Source organism: Hetaerina americana, unplaced genomic scaffold, assembly GCF_022747635.1.
Source record: "Hetaerina americana unplaced genomic scaffold, ioHetAmer1.1.p SCAF_9, whole genome shotgun sequence".
Lineage (NCBI taxonomy): Eukaryota > Metazoa > Arthropoda > Insecta > Odonata > Calopterygidae > Hetaerina > Hetaerina americana.
In genome coordinates this window covers 20,454,192-20,466,649 of record NW_027287538.1, presented here as the reverse complement: position 1 = coordinate 20,466,649, position 12,458 = coordinate 20,454,192, and the positions used below count along the sequence as shown (strand labels likewise).

At 38.8% G+C, this 12,458-nt stretch overlaps 1 protein-coding gene across 1 annotated transcript in view; it reads left to right on the top strand.

The window, feature by feature from the left end:
* LOC139698788 (alpha-tocopherol transfer protein-like) overlaps positions 1–11,737 on the top strand; it is a 118,813-nt gene extending 107,076 nt beyond the window's left edge. Inside the window, exons 6-8 of the mRNA XM_071597702.1 lie at positions 4,251–4,361; positions 9,453–9,597; positions 11,079–11,737. Of these exons, the coding sequence (XP_071453803.1) occupies positions 4,251–4,361; positions 9,453–9,597; positions 11,079–11,170 (348 nt within the window). The 3' untranslated portion in view covers positions 11,171–11,737. The remainder of the gene's footprint in view (positions 1–4,250; positions 4,362–9,452; positions 9,598–11,078) is intronic.
* Positions 11,738–12,458: the final 721 nt, after the last annotated feature.

The window sequence follows — 12,458 nt, the reverse complement described above, 5'->3', positions numbered from 1 at the left end:
TGGAGTGATAATTATAGAATAATATACAGCGGCGGGGACGAGAGCCAACGAGGGGTTGCCATAGTATTAAATAAAGAGGTAGGAAGAAGTGTAGTCAACATAGAGCAGGTAACGGATAGATTAGTGCTTATAGAGATAAGAGCAGGATCGAAGAAGTTGGTCATTTTTCAGGCACACATGCCACCGACCAACCATAAGGAAGAAGAGGTCGATAGGATAAACGATCAGTTAGAGGACATAATCGCGTGTGTTCCTGCTGGGAATTGGAATGCGACGGTAGGCGAAGGAAGACATGATGATGAGGCGGGGGACTACGGTTTAGACACGACGAATGACCGCGGGGAGAAAGCAATTGAGTTCTGCAGGAGACAGGGCTTAGTCATCACCAACACTTGGTTTAGACACCACAAAAGGCGCAGGTATACATGGGAAATTCCAGGTGACTCGGAAAGGTATCAGTTAGATTATATTCTGGTTAGGCACAGGTTTAGGAACAGTGTGATAAATTCGCACAGCTTCCCGGGAGTGGATGCGGACTCAGACCACAATTTAGTTGTTATGAAATGTAGCGTCCGTTTCAAAAAGATAAGGTAGGGGCGGCGTGTTAGGTAATGGCATGTAGAAGCGTTACATGGATTGACAAGGAAGGAGTACCAACTGGCTGTAGAAGAAATGGAGGATGGTGAAGAGCTGAGTACTATCGGAGAAAAATGGGAATGTATCAATAAAGGGATATTGAAAGCCGCAAGACACTATAGGAACCCTTAACGGAAAAAGGACAAGGAAACCGTGGATCTTGGATGAGATGATTGCAAAGATGGACGAGAGAAGAAAATGGAAGAATGTAAACAAAGAGTTAGGCAAAATGAAGTACAAAGAATTGAACAATAAATTGAGGCGGGCAGCAAATAAAGCAAAAGAAGCATGGTGGAAGACGCAGTGCGAGGATATGGAAAGTCTGCAGAGGAAGGGTGAAATTGGTGTGCTATACAGCAAGTTTAAATCATTATCGGGAAGTAAGAAAGGAAGATCTATGCTGACAGTTAGAGATAAGGCGGGTAAGATAATAGTTGACACAGGAAAGATCTAAGAGAGATGGAAGGAGTATATAGAAGAACTGTATAGTAAAGAACTTAGACCAACAAAGTTAGACATAGAAAAGGAACATGACATAGAGGAAGATAGCTGAGGTCCAGGCATACTAGACGATGAGATAGAAAGGGCATTAAGTGAGATGAAACTAAATAAGGCCGTGGGGGTGGATAACATTCCTGCGGAACTACTAAAATGTTTAGGAAAATGTCGGAATAAGAGGCTATATGGGCTGATTCGTAGTATCTATGAGGAAGGAATCCGGCCGGTGTTAGTTCCTATTCCAAAAAAGGTAAAGGCCACGTCATGTGAGGACTACAGGACAATAAGTTTGATTTTCCACGAAGCTAAAGTTGTTCTCAGGATCATAAACAGAAGGATAGAGAGTAGGGCATATGATTACTTAGGGGATGATCAGTTTGAGTGTAGGAAGAGGAGAGGTACGCGTGATGCCATTGCAGTAATGAGATCACTAATCGAGAGGAATATAGAATACAACCAGGAGGTATTTGCCTGTCTCGTAGATTTCGAAAAAGCGTCTGATAGAGTGAATTGGGGAAAAGCTAATGGGTATATTGCAGAAAATAGGAATAGATTGGAGGGATAGGAGGCTAATCCGCAACCTGCACACGTCTCAGACTGCTCAGGAGTGAGTGGGGAACGGGGAGTCCGGATGGGCAGTGTTAGGCAGGGTTGCCCATTATCACCGATGCTATTCAACGTATATGTGAAGGAAATGATTAGAGAGGCATGGGTAGAACTGGAGGTAGGAATGATAAAAGTGATCCATTTTTTTAAATAATACGACATTGATAAAAAAATATCCATTGCTATTGTGGGAATATGATAGCCTAATAAAAAAGAGCCAATCAATCTTCCCTCGAAAATGTGGGAGAAACAATTGGTTATCACAATAACTTCAAACGGTTCATTGTTCGAAAAATTTTGTCAATTTCGATAGTTAATTGTTTCAAGGTTCGTTCATTCGGCCTAAAGAGAGTCTCGGAAAATTTCTCATCCAAGTGTTTGAAATTAGAGGTAGTGGTTTTCCTTAGTTTTAAAGTTAAAATGGGAAAAAATGGGCGACCAACCACGCGTAATGGTGTTTCCTGTTTTTCTGACATTGAGGTGTACCGAAACATTTTGATTTTCGGCCCGGCGCTAGACTCGTAGAAATCATCGGCGTCTTTCCCCCGCCATTCCGTTCCTTCCCCCAAAATCCTCTTCGCGCTACGTACCATCACTCAAGATCTTTCCTTTTTTTCTGGCCAGCTGCTGCTTTCCACTGCGAGGGGATAACGAGTGAGTTTTCGGTAAATTTCGCTTTCAGGTGGCGTGATATCCAACTCCTCGTTATTTCCGAAGCAAAAAAAACGTAAGTAGGTAATGGGTGTCAGTGCGGGCGCGTTCACCGTTTTTAAAAGAAAATGCAACTCGATATTCCTCCGCCATTAAACTCCGTGTATTCTTAATCAAAGCGTGGGAAAGTTGTTCCGATATCTTTTCCTCGCAGCCTGAAATTAATGTATTAAGTTTCACGAGATGATGGAAGTTACCGAAAGCGTTATGGTTACTTCACATAAAACCTCTATAAAACTCTTGGGCTTCCTGTGTAAGCATAGAAAATGAGTTTCTTGGAACTTAACTTCTTGTTTATTTGGAATTCTATATTTGTTGACATTGTTGCGTTGGATATAAATGGGAGCAATTATAAACGAGTAAAAAAAGGATTCCATCAATGGAGAAAAAGCTCGAATTCTATATATGAAATAAATGAACCTATTTTTTTATACCTTTAATGTCACATCCTTCGTTAATGTAAATATGTATGCATCGAAAATGCCTTTTACGAAACACGCCATCTTGTTTATCTGAAAAGCCATGATTTTTACTATTATTGCCATCAACCGAGACTTATCTCTATCATGCTTTTTTTAACTTTAACGGAAAATTGTATGTCTCTCGGCCAATCTTTTGGCATTTCTGAAATTCCATGACATTGTTCACCTTCCTCTACGTGTATCTCAATTGAGATCATTATAACCCTCTTAAGCCCTAACGAGATCAGAGGTGCTCTGAAGGAATTACTAAATAAAATGTGTCACGACTTCATTAGCTACGCCTTCTCATTCGGAAGCTATACAAAATTAATTGATGCAGTCGTGCGTTCCCTTGAATGTGAGATAACTCCTCGCCTTATTCAAAACCTTCAAGCTTCGCGCGCTTATTTTCAGTGACTCTTGGAGATTGTGGGCAATAAGTTTTTTATGACTTCACAAAACGAACGAAAATGATCCGTGACCTATGATCAGCTTGTTTCCTGGGGAAATGTTGCTGCAAATGGCCACATCAGTCATTAGCTGAAATAGTTAACATTTTCATCCTCGACAACATTTTAATAAATGCAGAATGAATGTATGTATATATTTTTTCCTTTGCCTAATATTCTCCCCTCTATCACAGTCTTCAACATCCCACTGCCAGTCAACACCCCCTTCAGCCACTTTTCCTGCCTCCATAGGATTTCTCCCAACAAACCCCTCTCTTCGCCCACCATACCAAGTACTTCCTCATTTGTTTTCTTCTCTGTCCATTTCACCTTCTCCATTCTTCTCCACACCCACATTTCCAAAGCCTCCAGTCCACGTCTATCCTCATGCTTCAATGACCATGTTTCCACGCCGTACATAGCTACGCTCCATATCAAAGTTTTTACGAGTCTTTTCTTAACATCCTTACTCAACATCAACTCCCTCCTCCTCGTGAAAGCCTCTTTGCCTAACGCAATTCTTCTCCTTACGTCCCTACTACTTTGACCGTGTTGGTCCAAAACACTACCGAGATACGTAAACTGTTCTACCTGCTCCAGTTTTTGCCCTCCTACAAGTATTTTAATTTTTAGCTTAGCTTGTATAAATATATATATATGTATGTATGTGTACATACATATAAAGATGAGATCATCAGATGGCGGACACTTTCCTTCACATGATATATAAATAGTACACACAAACCAAATTTTTTGGTTTGTGTGTACTCTTGATTTTGAAAACTGGGACCTCGGAGTTGAAAAAATTTGGTTCTCCTTAAACACTGAATGAAAACCTTTATTTAAAGCCCTGCCCTGTTTTTCAATGTCACTATCGGTCTCTTTCCAGGCTAGCTTTCCTATCAAGATACATGCCATCCATATTGTCCTCCAGTCATTTCTGTTTGATATGATCTACACCTTCTTTAAGGCAATCCTGGATGCAAAGACAAGGGAAAAGGTGAGTGATTAATGCATCTATTATTAGTATTTACATTTGAAGAGAGGCATCATGCATTTTAAAAATCGTACTACTTACTAACAACCAACATCAGTATCACCCTCTGTGCAAAACCCAATATACTCCAAAAGCAGCGTATGAAATTAAACCTAACTGTAAAAACTCTTAACTAACTATTCCTTCTGTGTAAGTAAAACTGAAAGACTCATTAATTTAAGTTTTAAGAATAAATTTTATATTTTACCAATGACATTCAAAGAATTGTTTTGGCTTGATCCAGATTGACTGAACAAATTTAAACGGAAGAAAACATGCATTATGGCAAACTGAATGGAAAAAGAGATATAACCAGTGATTTGAAATGTAATATCAATTGATGCTACCAAAGCACCGAGTATCAACAAAATACAGGGAAAAAGATAATACAAGAAGATATTAAGATGGCCACATCATTAAATGTCAGAGATTTATAAATTGAGTACAGGATAGCAATCATTATACATGAGCAGTTATTCACGAAGGCTATAATTTGTTACCAATGAATTGTGTACCAAAAACAATGACAAACTGCAAAGAACAATGATGAACAACAGTAACTGGATAGAAATACAAGGACTCGAACCACATCTAGGAGGACAGATAGATATTATATAGTACCCTTCTAGCCACCGCTATGGTGTAAGGTACGGTTACACACCAGGCCTACTTTTACCCGAATATTTTTACCCCTACCGCAGTCGGACAATATTATTCTGGTACCTTATCATTCATGGAAAAAATTGCATCTTAAATCCATCTGTTCTATTCTTAATCTCTCTAATTTTATTGACATGATCTCGCCTATGGTGCTACGAAGGGGGTACATCTTCAGCATCACTTATAAAGTGGCATCATTCCAATTTATGCTAGAGATCTAATCTGTAATTTAACCTTCACTCTGTGATTAATTCCCAGCCTAGCTCCTCTAATATTTTGGATAAACTAATAAATTTATCATAAGAATAGTTTAGAAATCTAGCTCCTCTATGCTGCGTGCCATTCCACTTCATGAGGACCCCATACACTAGCAGCATATTGTAAATAACTAGCAATGGAAAAAGAATTTGAAGAACCCATCAGCATAAGAAAGGATTCTCTGTAACATAATGCTCTCTACCTGTCTCTGTACACCCTTTCAGCTTCACACAAACTGTGTGATTTATCACCTACCAGATCTGCCTAGAAAACCATATATGAAACAGGGAAATAAACTGAACCCCATACTTTGGGTTGGGCTTAGTGTTAAATGAGCTGAGTCCTCACTTATTTAACTAACCTTCACATTGATAACTTCAATTTTACACAAAATCTTTATGACAATACTCCCTGTTTTGATACACAGGTGACATCATCAGGTACATGGGTAGAAACAGTGGTAGTATAATGAAGTTTTTGTGAAAAAATACAAAGTTTACTTAAGTATTAATTTGCAACACTTTTATATCATAGCAAAAATTGTTAAATTGATTTATGCGGCAAACCAGAGAAGAAAATATAATTTTAATGCCCATTGGTGCAAACTGTCTGAACTTGTCCGACCTTTCTGAACTTGGCTCACACTACAGAGGGGCTCGTTGCCACCAACAATGCAAGTAGCTATGCCCAAACAGGGACATAAAGAAAAGAGAAGGGGCAAATGAGCAAAGCCAGCTAAAAAAAACCAAATGCCAGTTAATCTATAATTATGATGATGTTTATAAAAATTTAGCTGTGTGTAAAAAACAGTATGGATATGTTGGAGACAAATCAGAGCATTGCAATTTGTTTTTTTAGTTATTATATTACATATATAAATGTTTAGTACGTATGCACCTTCCACTAAATTGACATGAGGAATGGTAGTCCAGTGGGTAGGGTGCTGAGCTACTGACCTGAGGGCCTGGGTTTGATTCCAGTTTTATGCCTCTGCTTCACCCAAGGTATGTTAAATCCTTCAGGTACTAGATCTACCTGGGAAACCACAGTAATGCCAAAGGAAAAGGAAATGACCTCCCTCATTACACCAAAGGGTGATTTTTACCTGCTGTAACAAGACTTAGTACTATGTGAAGTCTACCCTCAAACCATCCTTCATATATAATAACTGTAGCTTAGTTTTAAGCAAAATATTTTCTCCAAAACACCAAGATTGTAAGCCTAAATCTATCTTCCTAACATAAATAGAGACCGTGTTGAACATTCAAAATGTTTATCATGCAGGCAAGTCAAATAACTGAAATTTTACAATGATGTCGCTATCAGAATAGCAATTGGTAATAATGTTGGTTATAAAAAGAGACGTTTCAGGCGTGATATGGTGGAATATCATGATTAATTAAAAATAGCAATTTTCCACAAAAATAAAATTTAATGCGACCGACCGATGCGACAGAAAACCAACTAGTGCTCAGTAAAGCTGACAAGGGAAACTGCACTGTCATCCTAGATAGGGACGATTATACCAGTAAGTGCCTAAAGTTCATATCCGCCAACGCCTTTGATGTACTCCCGAAAGATCCTACTCCCAATTATCAAAAGCGTGTCAAAGAGGCCATCGCTTCCTGCGTCCACATATTCAACGATAAAGAAAAATTCTTCTTAACCACCATGAACCCTTTACCCCCAAGACTTTATGGTCTACCTAAACTACATAAAAAAGACGTGCCCATTAGACCAGTCGTATCTAGTGTCAGTGCTCCAGTGCAAAAATTAGCAGCAAAATTAAACTCGATCTATCGACAACTCTCAGGCTTCAAACCCAGATTCTCAATAGAAAACTCCATTTCCTTAACTGAACGTCTTCTGCCCTTCACCTTACCACCCAACGCTAAGCTAGTATCGTTTGACGTGTGTAGTCTCTTTACTTCCATTCCGACGCATGAAACTTTAATTTACGCTGAAAATATATTAATCAACGCTAATGTGAACCAACACCACATTAATGAATTAAGTTCACTTCTCAAAATTTGTGTAGACCAAAATTATTTTTTATTCTGTGGCACCTACTATAAACAAAAGGATGGTCTGGCTATGGGGTCACCCCTTTCCCCTCTCCTCGCAGAAGTTTTTATGGATAATTTAGAGGACAAGATCCTAAGTGAAAATAGATTCAAGAATAACATTTTATACTGGTTTAGATATGTGGACGATATCTTATGCTGCTGGACAGGCAGTGATAGACAGTTAGACCTTTTCTTACATTTCATAAACTCCATCCACCCATCTATAACTTTCACCATGGAATCGGCAGTGGACCATAAAATCAATTTCCTGGATCTCACTATTGAAATAAAAAGAAGCACACATCATTTTTCAATATTTCGGAAACCCACGTATACAGACCAAGTGATACCCTCAGACTCCTGCCATCCCTTCACCCACAAACTAGCCAGCTTCAATTCCATGATCCACAGATTAATCAGTATCCCCTTGTCCAAATCCAACTTCGAACGAGAGCTCAATACGATCAAGCACATAGCCTTTAAGAACGGTTACCATGTCCGCATAATTGATAATATACTGAAGAAAAAACTTAAGAAACAGACCCTGAAATTAAACATCTCCCTTGCAGTCACTACAGTCTCTGAGCGCAAATGGTGCAAACTTCCATTCCATAACTCTGTGTCATATAAAATCGCGAACAGGTTTCCCAAAGACAAATTCCGCATTTCTTTTTATACCCCCAATACTCTATATAAAGCCCTATGCTCAAACAAAGATCCTATAGACTGCAACACCAAAAGTGGTGTATATGAAATTCGGTGTGATTGTGGGGCCATTTACATTGGTCAGACTGGCAGGAGTTTTTCGACACGTATCGGGGAACATAGGAAAGGCTACATAACAGGTCATACCAACTCTTTATTTGCCAAACATCTTCTCGATTCTAACCATTTCAGCAATTTCGAATTCAAAGTGCTTCACAATTTGGAAAAAGGAAGGAAGCTGGATGCCATGGAACAGCTGGAAATCTTACATCGCAAGGACTTGGAGCTGATCAACGAAGTCCAATTTTTATCTTCACCCTCCCCCCTCCTCTCCATCACCTTCCCAAGACGTACATGTGACCAGTGATCCCTTGCCCCTTCTCATTGGATATTTCCTTCCTTTCCCCCCCCCTCTGCAGACGGAGACCATGCTTTCCCGGACAAGTGGGAAACCCCGAGTCCCCACCCCTTTCCTCACGGACGAGGAGGGAAGGTTCACCGCTGCGGGACAATCCAACCCCCCCCCTATTCGGCATGTGCTAGTGATAACATTCCCTCCTACACCCTTTCCCTAAAACCTCGCTAGGGCGCCCCCTTAAAACTATACAGTGATCCCAATCTTTACCCTTCAACTCAGTGCTTATTTGTGTATTGATACCTTGTTCCCAGACCACGACCATAGGGAAAAACCCCCGATCCCGTCCTCTTCCCCCGCGGCCCGAAGAGCTTTGCGGCGCACCGTGGGACACCCTCAACGAGACACCCCCCTCCATTCGGCCACGACGCGCTCTCCAGACTCCTAGGGTCTTTGCACCTTGTCTTCCCCAACCCTCTTCCCCCCACCCCACTCACATAGTCACCCATTCTGCCTTCCACCTTCCCCCCTCTTCCCCTCTTTTCCTCCACCCTCCCCTTACTTGCCTTTAATCATATATATACTGGACTCTGAGGTTTAACTATCACCTGATGATGATGTAGTAACATTGAAACCGGTCGCATTAAATTTTATTTTTGTGGAAAATTGCTATTTTTAATTAAAAATGTTGGTTATCCTCAATCTTTCTGTTTGGATTTCAGTTTTCCTTGATTCAGTTTTCATCATATTCATGACGTAAACCATATTGTTTTATTGTGCATTAGAAGTCCTTTTTTTAGCACCGAATTTCATTAATAGTGCAAGTTTAGCTAAAATAATAATTAGAGTTGACTCCTCTCTGATGAGCTAGTTTTGTAAGACTGTCTGTAATTTATCCAATAGAATTATGCTGCACTGATTTAATTGGTAAAAGCACATGGTATTTCCCTTACTATGGACAGAACTGTTAATCATTGATTATTAATTTAAATTCTTTTTCAACTTCAACAGATATACATCCACGGACAAAATATGTCATCTCTACACACGCACATTGATCCAAGGTATCTCCCCGTCAAATACGGAGGAGTGCGCAAGGAATACAGCTATAATGACTGGATCGAAATCCTGAGGAGAGATGAAACAGTAATATGCTGTAAGTGATTAATTTTCAATGACGGCACGGCATGAGTGCAAGAGTTTATAGAAAATTATCAATGAACTTCGGCGATATATGGCCAAAGTTAATTTTTAATCATTCAGTTTTTTTGTGAATTTTTTTTAACTTCCTGTCTAAGACTGCACAGGCTGTCAAAAGTGGAGTTTATCAATTTTTACCAGATAACTACCATGTTTGATGGCATGTTATTATTATTCATTATTCTAGGTAATCTACTGGTTAAGGTAGGTTTTACCATGAACACAAGCTGCCAAACAGTACAGTCATAATCCCCTTGTGCCTTCTAACAAAACACAACATCCTAGTCTACGACCTACCTATCACAGTATTCCTAACATCTGGATACATTGATAATCAAAATGCTTTGCATACAAGTTTCCTGTTTCCTTTGGATTTCTACCAAAAACCTTCTTTCTCCTCCCACATACAGGTATACCTAACACTTCTTTGTTTATTTTCCTTTCTGTCTATTTCTCCTTTTCCATCCTTCTCCACAGCCACATTACCTTAAAAACCTCCTATCGGTGGCCTATGCTAATTGTAAGAGCATCTCCACCTAATGCAATTCTTCTTCTCATATTTTTCCTACTCTGATCATCTTGATCCAAGACACTTTCCAAGATAAGTGAACTTTTCACCAGTTCTAATTAATAAACTCCTATTTTCCTATTTCTACATTTAACTTGGCAGTGCAACAATTTCAAAGTTTAAAAATCATTTTCCTTGACCAGGATTTGAACCCAGATTCTTTGATGTTCAGCCAAGTGCTTTAAACCAGTTAAGCCACCAAGGCATTCCCTTAAGCTCTGGAATGTTGGGGGGGCTTCGGAGGATCAAGATGTTATGGCGACAATACGTACAATGTCACAAGTATCTGCTATGCCACAATCCAATGAGGTTGAAGCGAACATTTAAACAAAAAGGTGTTTGCCTTTGACAAATTCAGAGTGACTGTGGGAGAATGCCGTCGCGGTAATTTTAATTGAGTCATTCTCTGAACAAACACAATCCCGGTTCGAATCATGCTCAAGGTGAATCATTTTTTTACACTTTGACATTGTTCCATTGTATTACACATTAGCAGATGACTCTGATTTTATGTTATCATATCTCCTGCAGTTTCTTTGAATTTGTTTAACTTTGCCTTCTTTTTTCTCAAAAACTTCATAAAATTTATTTTTTTTGGCATTAATTCCCATCCCATACCTATCATCACATTGATTCATTTCATGTGCTCAACAATCATAAACCCTTGGCTGATATGCAATGTACATTATATGTTGGTTCATGGATTGGATACATGGTCTATACTCTGAATATCCATTGAGTATCAATTGAATATTATGTGCTGCAGGTCATTCGTACCACCTGGCCGAATAATAAGTATGTCACACTTTCTTAAACATTTTTCAATGCATCCCAATGATTGAACCCTGATTCTTTTCCTTCCATCACAGCACTGATTAAACTGGGATACAAGATTGACCCTGAAGATGACTTGGATAACAAATGGAAATCAATGGCAGAATTACTACAGAAATCCTCATAAGATAGCACAGCCGTCTTACAGTAGGAATTTTATATGCTTACCACACACCCACCTTGTAAATAAATCACTTTCACCGAGTCCTGTGCTATATGACTATGAATGCAGGATTATTAAAAATATTTGAAATTGTTTGGAGTGTTTTTTTCCCCCAATGTTATTAAGGTGTTAAATTTGTTCCATCTCCAACAAATTGTTAATTTGAGAATTTTTTTTTTTAAAGAGATACGAAATATGTCAGTGTCAAAGTGCATCAATCATGGCTGTGAGATGAGGTTTAGTGTAACCAAAAACCTCTTAATAAGTTGTAATAATTATTGGGCCATGGCGACCCTCTAATAAAATAATTCGGGTAACCTAAGGGACTAATCACAACAAACTACACCTTTGAATTGGGCTCCGCACTCGTCATCACCTAATGTAATTTCCATGTATAATATTGTTACCCCACGTTGTGCCTTGTTAGCCTCTCAAAAGGCATAAAAGAGGAGTATTTTTGGTGAAAAAATGAATATTGTGGACCATTTGAATATGGTTAATTATGCCTATGTAATTATTTTAATTATTTAAATAAATTCCACCCAAAAAATCTGGTATGCAAGTTTTTAAGTCCTCATTGAAGAATCCAGCAACTTACCCATCAAGATGGACGAGTCGTGACCATTGCTCAGAAATTAATTCTATTCATCAACCCACAGGTAAGATCATTTATCAACAATCGTAAATTCCCAGGAGTCACAATGTTAATGGAGAGAAACTTGATGGTGAAAGCTTAATCCTGCTTGGTAGCATATTCGGGCAAGTCAAATAATACAAGGGTAAGTCAATAAGTAAGTTGTAAATATCGAACAATACAAACTCAGGAGCTGTTATGAAAATATTACATTGGGAATGCTTGGGAGCATCCACTATACAGTCCACTGACTTAGCTCCCAGTGATTTTCATCTGTTTGGGACCCCGAAAAAAAATCATTAGGGTGAGCGTAGACCGTAGAGGTTACTCATTGACTGCGACAGTGAACAAAAGACTTATTTGCTGCCGGCTATCAACTTGTAAAGAGAAGTGTCTCTGAATGTTCAACAGGGTGAATATGTAGAAAAGTGAAATAAATCATAGGAAATTAATGTGGTTATTATTGCCTTTTTCCAGTTTTGCAAGTTATTAATTGCCTCACCCTCATATTTGCTGTTCATATCATCTAGATAATTGAATATTTGAATTTGTTTATTCATTCATCCAAGGATATGACAACAGTAAAATATAGGATAAGTCAAATTTCAATAATAAGAA